Raw genomic sequence first — 15,034 nt, forward strand, 5'->3', positions numbered from 1 at the left:
GACTGCAGGGTTGCCCAGCCGGTTGGGGCAGGTGAATTAGTGATGTCACAAATGTCCTTCTGTCAGCGAGATCTGTCTAATGAGTTTTTCCACTCATCACTCTGACGTAAATGAGGAAACTTGGAGCACGCTTCTGCTTTTACCACCTTTTTTTTTTTTTTTTTTTTTTTGAGTACTCATGCAAGATGTGCTACTGGCAGAACATGTTCTGACATAATATGAGGGGAGAGTGAAAAACAGGACCGACTAAAACATGGCCCCTGGTTTCAGTCCTCCATATGAGAGGTAGACACATAGTGGAGAAATCCACTGGGAATCTTCTGGATCCATGTTCTACAGGGCTATAATTAGGTTAGTTTTTTGGAGAGAGGGTTAAACAAACAGGGGCTGTGAGGTCATAGGCAGATGGAAGTGGGATATGCCTGCACTTGCTGAGTGGGCACAGAGTTCCACAGGACAGGGGTGAGAGGCCCTCTGGGCACTCAGCAGGAGGGGGAGCAAGTTGAATTCAGATGTTCTAACTGCCAGAATATTCAAACACATCATGCATATTCACAGCTCTGCCTAACACTTTTCTCCCCTAAAAATGGTCTCAGTCTTAATCTACAGTTAGAGAACATGCATAGAAACAAGCACAGTTTCTCTCCACATCTCAAGTAGAAGGTTCAACTATTTATCTCAAATTTACCCCCAAATCCCAGTATAGAGAAGATATAGTTTCCTGCAGTTTTATTACTGATCACTAACCTTTGCTCTGTCCACACACTTCTGAGGAGCAGCACCAGAAAAGCTGCTTAATTTCAACAAAAAAGGAAAAAAAAGGAGTTTGAGAGTGCGATTAAGTGACGGGTGGCTGCTGGCATGCTAGAGTGACTTAAACCCTGTCAGTGAATGCAGGGAGGTCTGGATAATCTTTCCCTCCACAAAGGTACGTGGGGTCTAATCCAGGCTGCTGCGCTGAGCTGTATGGATCCATTCCTGCAGGGAGTGTGGGAAGGCCAGAGAGGCCATGCTGCTTCGGCCCTCTTTGTGGCCGCAGCTTATTTATCCTTAGGTACACTTCAACAGCAGGCTGGCCCATTCTTCCTTGCACCTGTGTATAATAGTAACAGCAGCAATGAGTGTGGCTATATTCATAGATGCTGTGAAGTTTAGTGCACATATTTCAGTATATTACAGCTTTAGCTAATTTTCTTTCCACACTTATCTTTAAAAGAAGACACCCTGAAGATAGAAATATTAGTTTAAAACAATAATTTATATTATATTTTCTAATCTAAATGTTTTGTTTGCACTATTGCAAAACCTTTAATACATAAACAGGAATCTTTAAAAGAAAATTCCTACTTTACTCTTTTATGGGAGACCTAAAGACTCAAGATATTGATAATTATATTTATATTTTAAAAAGCTGAAATAATATTAATTTTAAAAATGAAATGAAAAGAAAATGAATTACAAGTTAACTTGATAGTTAACCTATGTAAAGTGAAGCTATACAGCTTGGCTTTAACTCTGATAAAAGCTAGATTTTATTTTTAAAAAGCGCTTGAATTTAAAATGAAGTAAAAGAACGGAACAACAGCACTTTATGAAAAATCTAAAAATATAGATCTGTAAAGTAGAAGACTGTAGCTTGAATGTAAATTGCTCTAAATAACAAGTTAAATACTTATTTAAAATATTTCTAAAACTTTGAAGAACACTTTCATTTGGAAAATAAAAAATTTTTAATGTCATGCCTAAAAATGTATAGATCTTCACAAATTTTAATGAAAAAAAATATAGATTGCATATTTTTAAAGGTATATCATTTTCACAACATGTCAATTCAGTTTTTCACACATCTTTGAGACATTTTTCCTCATTTTGCACAAAACCCTCCTTTTAACATCCCTTCTAATTTTTTAAACAAAACACTGAGGCAAAATTACGTTTCTTAAAAATTTATTCAGCATTTAAGAATAGAGGATGGTCTTAAAATACGTAGAAACGTCAGTTTAAATAAACCTTTTTTTTCGTTCAGGATAAATGAGTAAACATGACACTGTCAAAAAAAAAAGAACATCACAGAACAAAAACAGATTTACAAAAAAAAATGTTGAATATTTTCACATGACAAAACATCTGGTTGCACAAGCTATTAAAGGAAAAAAACAAAAAAATTGCTATAAATAAAACTTGCGTTTGCGACCGGCACAGTTTTAACATTTTATTTAACCTAGTTCATGTTGGGGAAGAAATAAAAAAATAAAAGAAAAAAAGGGGAATCTACAAAGGCTGTGAACACAGTGGAGACGACTGACATCCTACAAATTAAGTGTAAACATTTATGAACAGAGTGTCCATCCAACTTATTTTCTGAAATACACCAGCCCCTTCATGAGGCCACATGCCTTTTTTCAAAGCGAGAAAATATGGCATTTATTTAAAATATAGAAGTCCAATTCTTCTACACAGGTTGATTGCTTCTACTTTGTGATGAAAAACAAAAAAAAGCCTCTGTGGAGTTGGGCTCAGCGTTCAGTTTCGGTCCATTTAAAGTTCATCAAACGGACGCGTCAGGGATTTCAGATCAAATTGTTCTTGAACGAATCTGCTGAACGTTTCGCTGCAGCAACCGAGAAAAGTTCAAGTATCCGAAGAACATTTTGAAAGTCTATTAATTATTTTTTTTCTTCTTCAGATGTGGGTGAGAGGTAGCGTCCCGTTGACGCCAGTCCCTGCGCTCTGATAGTGTGGATGGACGCTGTGTAACCGGCTGCTCTGCAGGGAGGAATGCTCTGCGCTGTCCCCGCCGGGGGGCAGGTACATGCTGATCATGTCCCTCAGGTCCCCCAAACACGCCCGCTGAGAGTGGGACGTGATGGCCGGCGGGGGTGAGCTGGGTTCCGTCTTGCACACGGACGCCATGGAGCTCAGCCCCATGGCGCTGCTGCTCTGCTGCGTGTAAGCTGGAGACATGCTGTAGGTGGACGCCGCGTTCATGTAGGTCTGCGCCGAGGACATCATCGGGTACTGAAGGCCGGCCATTTCGTACCGGTGCATCTGTTGGATCTGCGGGCTGTTCATGCTGTGATGCTGAGGGTAGGCCAGCTGGTCCTGCATCAGGGAATACGCGCTGTTCGTCCAGCCGTTCATGTGCGCGTAACCGTCCATCCGCTGGCCCACCGACACAGAGTTGTTGACGGGGTTGGCTCCTGGCGCCAGCAGCCCTCCAGGCAGAGAATACTTGTCTTTCTTGAGCAAGGTCTTGGTCTTCCTGCGGGGCCGGTATTTATAATCCGGGTGTTCCTTCATGTGCATTGCGCGTAAACGCTTGGCCTCGTCAATGAACGGCCTTTTTTCGGCGTCTGTCAGAAGTTTCCAGTCAGCGCCAAGCCGCTTGCTGATTTCAGAGTTGTGCATTTTGGGGTTTTCTTGGGCCATCTTCCTTCTCTGTCCCCGGGACCAGACCATGAAAGCGTTCATCGGCCGCTTCACCCGCTCCTGGTCGCTGGCACTGCTGTTCTTTGCGCCCGGCGCCGAGCCCGAGTTGGACTGCGGGAGCGGGGTCTTGATCTCGGTTTCCATCATGTTATACATTAAGACGACTTCTGTAGATCTCTCACACGCACATGAAAAAAATAAATAAATAAAAGTTCACAAACCCTCTCTAAGAAAAAAAAAAAAGTCAAAGAGGTCGCCGGAAAGTTCTGCCTGGAGCAGCAAGTGTGCGCAGGTGCCTCTGGTTTGTGTCCGCTCAGAGCAGCTCAGATCCTCTCGGCTCTCAAACACAAGTCTGTAAACTTGTTCTCCAAGCTCATGTGTTAATAGGCCCAGAGGCCGGACCATGTGATACGGATTGACGCGCTGACAATGAGAGGAAGCAGACCAATCAGAGCGCAGCTCCGGCCTGCGAGCGCTTCAGTGCGTTTTAAGGTTGGAGGGGGAGGGAAGGAGGTGAAGATTTAAAACTGCTGCGCACTTCAGCTACAAGGGCTCAGAAATGACAGCATTTAGAAGCACAGGATGGGAATTTAGACTGGAAATGCAGGGATTTATTCTCTAATTAATATATACTTTATTCTAGAGAGCATATTTTTCTCTTTCATTTTTTTTACATGGGGACACAATTATTATAATCATCAGTATTAGCATAATTATTAATTAAACTTTGATACATAGGCTATAATAAAATTAACTTAGATTTAACTTAGATTTCGGATCATTTTAAGAAGTAAAATATTTTAAGTTGTGCCAAAAGGCTACATTTGGTTGAGACCTAAGCGGACATAAAATTAGATAAAACTATTTATGTCAGATAGCTAGAAATGTTTTATTTGAAATTATATTGATGACTTTTAAGTAAAAAAAACTTTAAAATTATGAATAATATTATAGCTACATCATTTCAATAGAAAGTTTGCATTAAGTTCGTTTTTAGACACATTTAAACAGATTCAACTGATCTATTTATCTATTTGTTCAAACACTTTTGGACAGACTCGGATTAGTTTTTACGGGACTTTTTCTATATTAGTCCTTTTTTGTATTAGATAATATTCAACATAAATATCCCTGGGGAGGAAATTATCAAACTTTTTTTGTAATGCAATGAAGCATGCAAACATGCTTTTTGAATTTAAAATACTAGAATTGATACTCATTTTGATTTTGAATTCGGTTCATCTCTTTTAAAATGCAGGGTTATAAAGGAAATACGACTTAAATTAATGTTAAATCTCTGCTGCGTTCAGGGACCCTTTATTTTGGAATTTTAATACATTAACGACCTCTTGTGGAGGAGAAGGGCTCTTTCTTTTTTTGGTCCCATGAGGAAAAGTTTAGTCAGTTAGTTGAGCCCCTTTTTAAAGGCGCTGTCAGCTGCTGTTTGCGCAAAACGTTCAGCATGGAGAGCCCCCCCTTTGCTTTTTTTATTTGCATGTGTGGCCTTTACAAACGACCCTCTCTCCTGAAACTAAACCTTAAGCGAGTGAAACATCTCACACCTGCTAATGATCCAGAAGCGAATCGACCATCAGGAACGAGCGATTAACACCTGAGTATCTACGGGAGCTCTGCTGGGTGCATCTTGGAGCGAACTCACCTCCTGGAGCTTTTACAAGATTAAAATGCAGCCACTGTGGGGCTCTGATCAGCGCGGCATTACGGGAGGAGCGCATTAAACAAATAAAACGCGCAGTTTTGCGCCACAAAAAAATAGTAAACCGAGACGCGCTCCTTTTTTCAAATTTGAACTGTTCCGACTTTAATTTATAGCATAACACATTAGTTGAATTTCTCTCCCTAATTTAAAGTCAAATGAAACTCTTGCCTTTTTTACAAGCCACAAAAGGAAATTTTGCTTTGTATACATTTTTTTTTTTTTTTAAGATATGTCTGAAAATTAGACTAAATGACACTTAAAGTGTTTTCTGGCAGAACTGGGGGATAGATCCAACTGTAGTATTTGTCCTGAGCCATAGAAATCCGCTCAAAAAGAGACATCAGCGAACGGATTCCATTTTCCCGTTCAATGGGGCGGAACAAACAGCACGGGGGCAATAAAACTAACGTCCAATTAGTAGTCATCTAATTCTCAGGGACCGGTTATTTGTTTATCTGCGCAAATCTCAATGCTGATCCGCTTGTAATCTCCTTATGGAAATTGACCAGTAGCAGAGAGAGAGAGAGAGAGAGAGAGAATATAGTCAGGAGTAACCTGGAGTTTGATAATGAGGGTCTCTGTGCAGCTAATTTCCTAATTAAGGAACGGAGGGACCACCAGCACAGTTTGCTCTGATTCAGGCTCAACAAGCCCTGACAGCCCTGAGGGGGCTCTCAGGGTGCATTGCTGCTGAATGTTGGGAAATATGTGGAAGTCTTGACTTAAACCTCACTCTTTGCTAATCTTCTATTTTTCTTTTTCAATTAGAATCAAGCTCATGCAGCGCGAAACACACAATCCCAGTCCATCCTTTAATAGTAAAATCTGACAATCACATTAAAACTACTAAAATTAATAGTTTTTTATTATTATTATTATTATTACAGATTAAGCATACATATATGTAATAAAATTAATCAGGACGTTTCCCAAAGCTTAAATTTAAAATAAGTATATAAAAAATGTTCTCCTCTGAGAAAGTTCAGGCAACATTATTTATTATTTCAGACGTTATATAAACTCAGCTATATATTGAATCTAATTTAGTGCATTTATTTGCTGGATGTGTTCTTTTAATTATTTTGGACCTATCCTACCACAGCACGTTCATTTTAATTGGAAGTAAATTTTTAAATGAACGATAAACACATTTTTCTACATTTTCTATCCGGCATCAGTAACTTCTTTCTTACAGTTTTGTTTTCAGCTCAGTGGCCAGTGGACGGGGTCCCTTTGAGAAACAGTAATTAACAAAGAATGGCTTTTCAATTACAAACACAATGGAGACTGTCTCATTAAGATTTGCATGATTTTTTTTTTTTTTTTTTTTTTGCAGGGACCGGGGATGCAAATGAAGATGCGATTTACGCACGGTCTGCTGTTCCCTTTGTGTGGCGTGAATGGCTGCGTCCTCCCCAGTTCAGCGCAGGTAAAAATAATATTCACGGGTCATTTAAAGGAATAAAAGTGTTGGTCTTATCGCCTCTTTGTCGCACAAAGCTGCGCTGGTAGTCCTAATGATAATTTGACTTATCTGACCAATAAGAGCCGCGGTTGGTAATAAAAATGATGCATTTTAATGATTAGGATTTTTAATCTGTAATGTAGTCAAGGAACATTTTAATTCTCTTTCCTGGCGTTTGACTTAATCTCTGGGATTAGATTTTTTTGCAGTAAGCAATAGACCAGAGTGCCTTCAAGAAAATGAATGGATCGGTGATACCCATTCAGTCAACAGGTATTGTCAGATTTGTAATATATACATTTCTACGATTTTATTTATTTTATTGAAAGAATTATCTGCAAAAAATGTTGTTTTTGTTTGTCTTTATAGAGAAAAAAATGATAAAGGTTTAATTTTCAACATCTTAAACATCTTGATGTGTTCTGTGTTGTACTTTCTTATTGAAATAAATCATGAGATGGGCTAAATTACATTTATATTTTAAGTCCTGCCACCCTGAAAATAAATACATCTTATAAGGCAACGTCAGCACCTCGAATAAACGATCTTTACATGATTTTTAAACATAGTTTTGCACAAAATGAATGACTGAATATATAAATAAATTAAATCCCTGTGACAACAAGGCTCCCATTTGATTCACCTTTTATGGCAAATTATAATCTTCACCAACCAATAGTTGGGAATGGGATCAAAGGTTTCTACTTGTTTTTATAGGAGAGCACTGAAGGAAAATTTTCCTGTCAGACTACTTTTAGTTTCTCTCCAGTAAATAGGGATTAGGCACCACCCTCTCTTGTGCAAAGTGAAAGCACTGGGTAAGAAATATTGCAGAGCACTATGGCTTTTTAATGAAGGCAGAAAAAAAAACAAAGCCTCTGGTTTACAAGTATCAAACTCCTGATAATATAAAGGCAATTTTGTTGTTGTTTTTAAGAAATCTTAAATTCATGTATTCAACTCTAGTTCAAAATCTAAAGCACTTTCACCAATACTAACACAGATCAAATGCAGACTAACAAATATTTAGAGATTTTGCATTTCAATAAAAAAAAAATGCAAAAAACAACAGTATTAAGGCTTTTTTTTTTTTTTTTTAGCACTCACACCAATATAGATTAAGACAATTTAAAGACTGGTCAAACATAAAGGGAATTAGTGTTTATTAAATACAGAACATAATTTATGTTGAGAGATTATAATATATTAATTAAATAATATAACCAAATATTTATTTCAGTAATCAACTTCAAAAAGTAAAACTTATTATACAGATTAATTACACACATAGTGATATTATCATTAATATATCAAGCATTTATTTTCTTTGTTTCACTGTTTTTGTATTTAGTATGTCAGAAAATTAATAATGATAAAATACATTCTTGCACAAATGCTGATCTGCTGAAAAGTCCATCCATCTGTTAATCAGAGGCCCTCAGAACTTTGTTGGGACTTTTATGAATGAATTACTGGATTAATACAGTTTAGCATGAATGCTCTGCTGACGTGTAATGATGCCCATGGTTGCTTGATAGCAACTTTCAGCTGCATTGTTGATTCTGGGGTCTCTTTCTCTCGACAACAGACTCTCTACAGACAGTTGAAACCAGTCATTGCTATACTAGGTTTCCAAAACACAGAGCAAATTAAATGTTAATTGGAAAAGAGAAAATTGGCCCCTGAAACAGACCGGTCGTGTCTTTTCTGAGCCCAAGTAGTAGGTCTCTCATTCAGAATTGGGTTGGGAGAATAAATTGTTTGTTTTACATGTTTTAATTACAGTGTTATTAACTATTATTAACTCATCCAACTCTATAGGTTATTGAAATCCCCCCCTTATAAAAATATATTGCATTATTCCTCTTATATTATAAAAATATTCTGCAAGTTTTTGTTTAATTTTTTTTAGATATGAGCCATAATAATGAAATACATCATTGTGTTTAATGAATCTGAAAAATTAAAGCTTAATCTTTAAAATTCGATCTCCTAAAACAAATCAATGTTTTGACGATCAACTGGTTCAGAATCAGTAAATATTTGGAGTCGCTTGTGTTAAAAGGTATTTTTTAAACCACCAAGCTCGCGTAAAATTCTTTAATGTACCTCATGTCCGACCAAAGCAGGTCATCATCTCTGACTGCTGGTCCATCTGATGTAAGGGGAGGTTCAGCCATCAGAAAAAGGAGCTGTCACCAGACCTTCAAACATAAAAGCAAAACACACAATTTGAGGACAAATGTATTGATTTTCAGAGCTTTAGTGGAGTGTGCACATCTGTCTGGAGGACTAATGGAGAACACTGCATTCCTCCCTCAGCTGTAAGAGATTTATCTGTTGCTTAGTTTGGCTCACAAGTGTCATCCCCTGTACACCAAGGCTCACCTCGTACCACTATGAGGAATGTAGGCGTCTTGCTCATCGACCTCGTCCCTCCAGAAACAATACACAGGAGTTCTGCTTCAAACTTCAGCTTCTTTTATTTTTCTCCCTCAGCAGCCAAGCATGTCCTTCCTCATTATTTGCCTGTGTGAGGCCAAGGCCGCTGACACAGACCCAGTGTATCTCTTTAACCCGCCACTGTCGCAAACAGACAAGGCGTGACCACCCAGCACTGTGCTCCATCTCACTCAGGCAAAGGGGAACAGTTTTTTCACCTCATCACCTTTGGCTCATAGCTGCTTATCATTTTACGGATGCACATTTCAAACTCAGTCAATCACACACATCCACACACACATGGACCCAGGGTTAATCGCTGCGACAAGGCCACTTTAGATAATCATGTGCAGCAGGGTGAAAATCCATTCTCACTGACCCTCCAATTCTCATAATTGCCAAAAAGCATTTTCCCCCTGTGGTTATTGGCTAATGAAGCCAAATGAAATTATATCACAAGAGAGGAAATCAGTAGAGACATTTTTTTTTCATTAAGATACAATGATTACTGACCCTTTGCTTTGCAGATTAGGGGAAACATATCCAACATTTGGTATATGATGCGTTAAATGAAAAATAAAACATCAAAGTAAATTATAAGTTCCCATCCATTTGAAGCTAATTTTATACAAGTTAAATTAAGCAAAAAAAATTCAGAAAATATGCTTCTGCCTCAGAGCTACTGGGTTAAGGCGCTCTTGCATGACATGACTTCTGTGTTGGCCCTTCAGGTCAGAACTTAAGGCGCTAATATGGGGGTTTTCATTTAGGATTTCTATACTTTTGTGAGTTAATTTTAGATTTTGAAGATTCTTTAGTTTTTTCAATGCTTTTAACAAAAATCCAGAAATTAAATATCACCTTGGATTTTAATTTATAATTATCAATATTAAAAAGTTTTATGGATTATGGTCAAGTTGTTATATTTTGTCAAATAAAAATATATTAATTCTATTCCTTAAAAGCACACTGAAAACAGACAATAAGCTAAGCTCATGATTAAAATAAACTTGATGTCTGTCTCAAAATGATCTGAATCAAGGGTACATATTCAGCTCATTGAATATAAGGAATTAAACAAACTTGCATTTTTTTGATAACCATTTTAAAAGAAGGATATACCTAAAGCAAAATCTACTTCCCACAAGGTGCACAAAGACATCTTTGTGGTAGATTTTCCACCAAGGGAAGGAAAAAGGTGCACGTTAGTATACAGCAGAATATTTTAAACAGGGTATTCATTTTGTTAACATCTCAGGGGAAAAAATGCACATGACATTAAAAAAGCTCAACTACAACCTGTGGATGCTTTTCTGCTTAAGGCATTAAAATTCTGATATCCAATGCAGAGCGGATCCCAGTATGTAGGGGGTCTTAAGCAGAACTTTATCGGGGGATGGGGGGGCGGGGTTGGCTTTTTTTCTTGCCCATGGATTATAAAAAATGTGTTTAACTTGTAAACCAAAGCTGAATGAAGAAGACCATTCCACAGCACTCCAACTACATTAATTATTAAATACATGGCAGATGGACTAAAGTGAATATTTTTGCAATGTTTTCCTTCTTCATATTCAATTTCAAGATTCATTCTTTAAGGTTTTCATTCAAGTAGAAGGTTCTAACATGAGTTTATAATAAAGAGAAAGGATTGTTTTATTTGAAGAGAAAAATGCAAAAAGATAAAACATAGTGATTCACGGTAGTTCACTTAAAGGTTCAAACATGTTATTTATCTCATAAAAACTACACTGTCACAATATGTTAAAAAAAAATTCTTTTAAAATTTAAAATTAAACATGACCACATATAGGTGAACTTTCAGACAAAGAACTTCTTTGATCACATGTGATTTATATAGACTTGAGTTTAATGTTCAATACATGCATTTCCATCACAGATGCAAGCTGCTGAAATGAATAAAGATTGCTTACATGTTTGGCTAAGCCTGGTCTGATGCCTAAAAACTGAATGGCATTATCAACCACCTCTATTTGATGATCACTTTAGGTACCATTATTTGCCTGGCCAGTTAATTACAGCCCTCATTATTTCCCCATGTATCTGCCCAATCGTTGCCATGTTCAGTATTTTTACTAAAACAAAAGAAACTTTCTTCGTTTTTTGTTTTGGGGAAAGTGCTGAATAGTCACATTTTGCTTTGCACCGTGCCCGAGCAAGCAGCCTTCTTTTGTTTTAGCAATAATTGAGATCCCACTAATCTAGCTTCCTCTTCCTTTAAAAAAAAATGAAACACTTCCTTTGTCAGGGCTTCATTAGTTTAAGATAATATTGTGAGAATCCACAATTAATTTGCAGTGTTACTGTAATTAATTAGATACAACCAATTTTGTAATATGATTAATATCCCAGAGTTTGTTATCTGTAGTCCCCTCCAGAATGAAAATGTAACAGCAGCATAGCTGCTGAGCATTAATTGCAGAAGCTAGGATTTTTTTAAAGAAGAAAATTATAGGAGGTAATTTATTAACCCCAAATAAGAAACAAACAAGCATAAATTGATATATAAATCATGAATAATATAATGTGCAATCTGCTTGTGATTTGGGACAAAATGACTAATCTCTGTTGCATGCCAAGCACTTGATAAAGCAGATAGTGGCCATAAATTCAGTCCTAGTCAAGGTCTCATTAAAAGGGTCTTAATTTAATTAAGAGTTAGCCATCGCCCTCTAAATATATTAATTACCTTGAGCATGACGAGATAAGTGTGGTGATTACTTTGCGTTTCATTAAAGCAAGTCTTCTGGGAGGAGAGCAAACTAAGGTGGAAAGCTGGCTGTGTTGACAAGATAATGGATGGGCTGAACTGAGATGAATTTAGTCACCTTGCTTCTGGTTGAGCGCAAAGAGGTGAGGCAGAGGACAACACTCAGTTTCCTAAAACAGCAAGGGATTTTTCCTCTTTAAACGAAATGTTTACGTTTTTTACTATTATCATTATATATATATTTTTTTTATTTAATCTGAGACCAAAAATATCTAAATTGAATAAAATAGTCTTATCATTCTGCTTAAAAACTATAAAGTTGTTTTTGTAATGTTTTTAATAAATGTAGTAATTTGCTTTTTTTCTTTTTGTGCAAAAATCCTGGAAACATAAGGACAAAATTTGATTTAGAACTTGATAGTAAAGCATTTCTTACTTCATTGTTTGCAGCACTAATAAAATCAAGTGAGTTAAATTCCTCTTGCATCAAATTTTCTTTCTCAGCAACACCTAAGAGCTAGATTGTCGTGCCGCTTGTTTGCACTTCCATAAAGACACCTCCGACAAATGTGAAGCACAAGTGTGCCGAGGGGTGCAGGAGCAACGGCTCATTGCCCCACAGACTGATATGTCAATGAAACATACAAGACGCTGCCGGTTGCATCAGGGAGACTTCCAGCCTCTGCTCCTCTCCTGGCTGTCAGCAGGACAAAGAGCCTAAGCTACTATTATCTGGAAGCAAGCCTCTCACTCCTGCTTTCATCCTTTTATTTAAGAATACACACATAAATACAGAGCTCTACTTAAAGTCACTCATGCATCAGCCTGGATATCAAAATGGGATGAGTCTTGAAAATGGGAGGCATGATGGATATTGTTAAAATATCAAAATGACTGTTAGTTCTTTTCTTTTTTTTGCACAGGAAGGGATTAGTTGCTCAGTTTCTTATAAAAATAAAATCTGATCAAAATGGTGAAACGTGAAAATATCTAATTTCCAAATGTGAAGCAATGGATCACCTTTACAATTCAGCGCATGTGGGCAGAGTGGAACTTAAAGAACACAAAGCTCCCCGACATCGTCTTCCTGAATGCCCCCTCCCTTTCCTCTCCACTCTTTCCCACTAACCTCCTCCCACTCTGATCAGAAAAAAATTCAGGACACTCACCCATCTCTCACAGCTCCCGAGGGTTCCTCTGCCTTCAAATTTCTCTGCTGGATCCGACTTCAGCAGCTGACTGTCAGCAGGCCCAAAAGCAGCACTCCAAGGACAGAAAGATGCCAGACACCAACCTCAGCTCAGACTCTAGCCTCGGCCTTTCAAACAGCACAACCAAGGCGCAGCAGAGAAGTATGAAACATTGAGAGTGCTGGGCAGTCACTTCTTTGGGCAGTGCACACTGCAGCTGAGCTCTCCCTGCTCTGGGACCCATCTCTTTCAGCCAAGATTGTTTCATACAAAAGTTGACAATGCACCACTGAAAGCCATTGTTGATATTCAACATTTTTTAAATAGCTGAGCAGAATAGACAACATGGCAGGCTGCAAAACTTGGCAAGGAAACTGACCTGGAGCTGCCCGTTTGAAAGGGTTTCCACACTGGGTGAAAAAAGAGATGGCTATTGTGTTAACAAAAAGAAATAGGAAGGGCTGGTGTGAAAGACTCTAAAAAACAAAACATCTCCCCTCTCTGGAGAGCCAAGTATTATGCTTTATGTGCAGCAGGAAGAAGACAATCCTGCAGCACGGTCACAAGCATATAAGCTTTACTAAGAGAGAGCAATACAAGGAAATCAATTAAATCAAACAGGATATTGACTTTCTGGCTTATGAACAATAATCTTTGTGCCAGCACAACAGAATTAAAAGTTCCAGCAATCTTTCCCCCTGAATTGCTCTAGCTCGGCTGATCCAATGGAATGTCCTGCAGAGAGCCGTCTATCTCTCTAACATTGCATGGATGAGAATGATGCTGCCTGACGCCTGCGAAGGTGTTCTGTTTCAATCATTGTTAAGCTGACAGCTCCCCAGATTGATACGGACATTTAAGATGCCTTTAACTGCACATATGTCAAAGCATCACAGTGCCGCTACAATCTGGGGAGATATTAATACATCCGATGTAGGTGTGAAAATGTGTGTGTGAGCCTATGATGGCCTTGAGGCAGGTCCCAGTGTTATGTTCTAGGCATCTATGTTTCTTGTAGTGGGGGCAGGGTGAGGGGAGCAAAGTGTGAGTGATTACTGTGTGGATTAAAGCGTTAAATTTCAATCTTTAGAATGTGGGTATTTTATTGGACTGGACATGACAGACCAACACAAAGTAAAGCATAAATAAGAACTCAAAGGAAGAAGATACAAGTTTTTAAACTCTTTTATGCATTTTTGGTCAGCTGTATACACTTATATGTTGTTAAAGAAAATTGCCTGCAAAAAATGCTAAAAAATATATCAACAAATTTATTAGTAGTAGGAATCTGCTTGTGTGTAATTCAGTCTCACATTAGTAACTAAACAGATTTATGAGGATAAAAGAACAAAGCAGAGAGAGATTATGGATAAGGTTAAGTGGAGAGGGGGCAGTTTCATTTAAGAGCTCCTTAGAAATCCCTTTAAATACATCACCCAACAGTGGTGGTATCATCATGCTTTGGTGATTTGCTTTGTTTCAGGCATGGAAGCTGGCCATGGATGATGGGGAGAGGGAGGAAGCCAAATCTCCAAACCCCCACTATCAGGAACCTGCATTGGAGACCTGCAAAATGGGGTCTCCTGCACTGTGAGGATCGGAAGTTTATTCCAGAAGTTGTATTCAAAGCCTTCGGAAATAGCGTGCAGCACATGTTTGCTGCTGGATTAGAGTTTTTGACAGTGTTAAACTGAGCATAGGAGCAGTTTAAATTATACAGTAAGCAAAAATCCTCATGGACAGCCAACTTCCATTGTCGTTTAGAAAATGCCCATTTCCATCCAGCGATCCAAATACAGACTATGTAGCACATATCTATTATTCCCTGATAGGAGTTTGGTGGAGAGTAAAATTGTGCATGTACATAAGTTTCAAGCATAACACTTTTCTGTGAAAGGAAGCTTGTTCACTGGGAGGTTAGCAATGCTAGCTTTTACTTTAGAAAAACTTCGAACCATCTTTGCTATTAATTTGAAAGTATTCAAATAAATCCCGGTTCTAACAGTGCAGGAGACCTCACAGTATAGCTGTGCAGCTCTTGGTCGTGACAGTGCAGATCT

General features: G+C 38.0%; 1 protein-coding gene and 1 long non-coding RNA gene across 2 annotated transcripts; both read right to left on the reverse strand.

The window, feature by feature from the left end:
* Window positions 1-229: 229 nt before the first annotated feature.
* Window positions 230-13,197, reverse strand: LOC107102654. The gene is made up of 3 exons (XR_001482137.1): window positions 12,954-13,197; window positions 8,724-8,818; window positions 230-1,093 (listed from the first exon to the last, which is right to left on the reverse strand). It is a non-coding gene; the product is annotated as an uncharacterized LOC107102654 (long non-coding RNA).
* LOC107102653 (transcription factor Sox-3) lies at window positions 2,679-3,786 on the reverse strand. The gene has a single exon (XM_015402040.1). It carries the CDS (start codon window positions 3,583-3,585, stop codon window positions 2,683-2,685), a length of 903 nt encoding a protein of 300 aa, XP_015257526.1. The 5' UTR covers window positions 3,586-3,786; the 3' UTR covers window positions 2,679-2,682.
* Window positions 13,198-15,034: the final 1,837 nt, after the last annotated feature.

This window comes from Cyprinodon variegatus, unplaced genomic scaffold (assembly GCF_000732505.1).
Source record: "Cyprinodon variegatus isolate N-32 unplaced genomic scaffold, C_variegatus-1.0 Scaffold1288, whole genome shotgun sequence".
Classification (NCBI taxonomy): Eukaryota; Metazoa; Chordata; class Actinopteri; order Cyprinodontiformes; family Cyprinodontidae; genus Cyprinodon; species Cyprinodon variegatus.

Excerpts from the sequence above, each read along its gene's own strand:
- LOC107102653 (XM_015402040.1), bottom strand. The coding sequence starts at position 3,585 with ATGTATAACATGATGGAAACCGAGATCAAGACCCCGCTCCCGCAGTCC.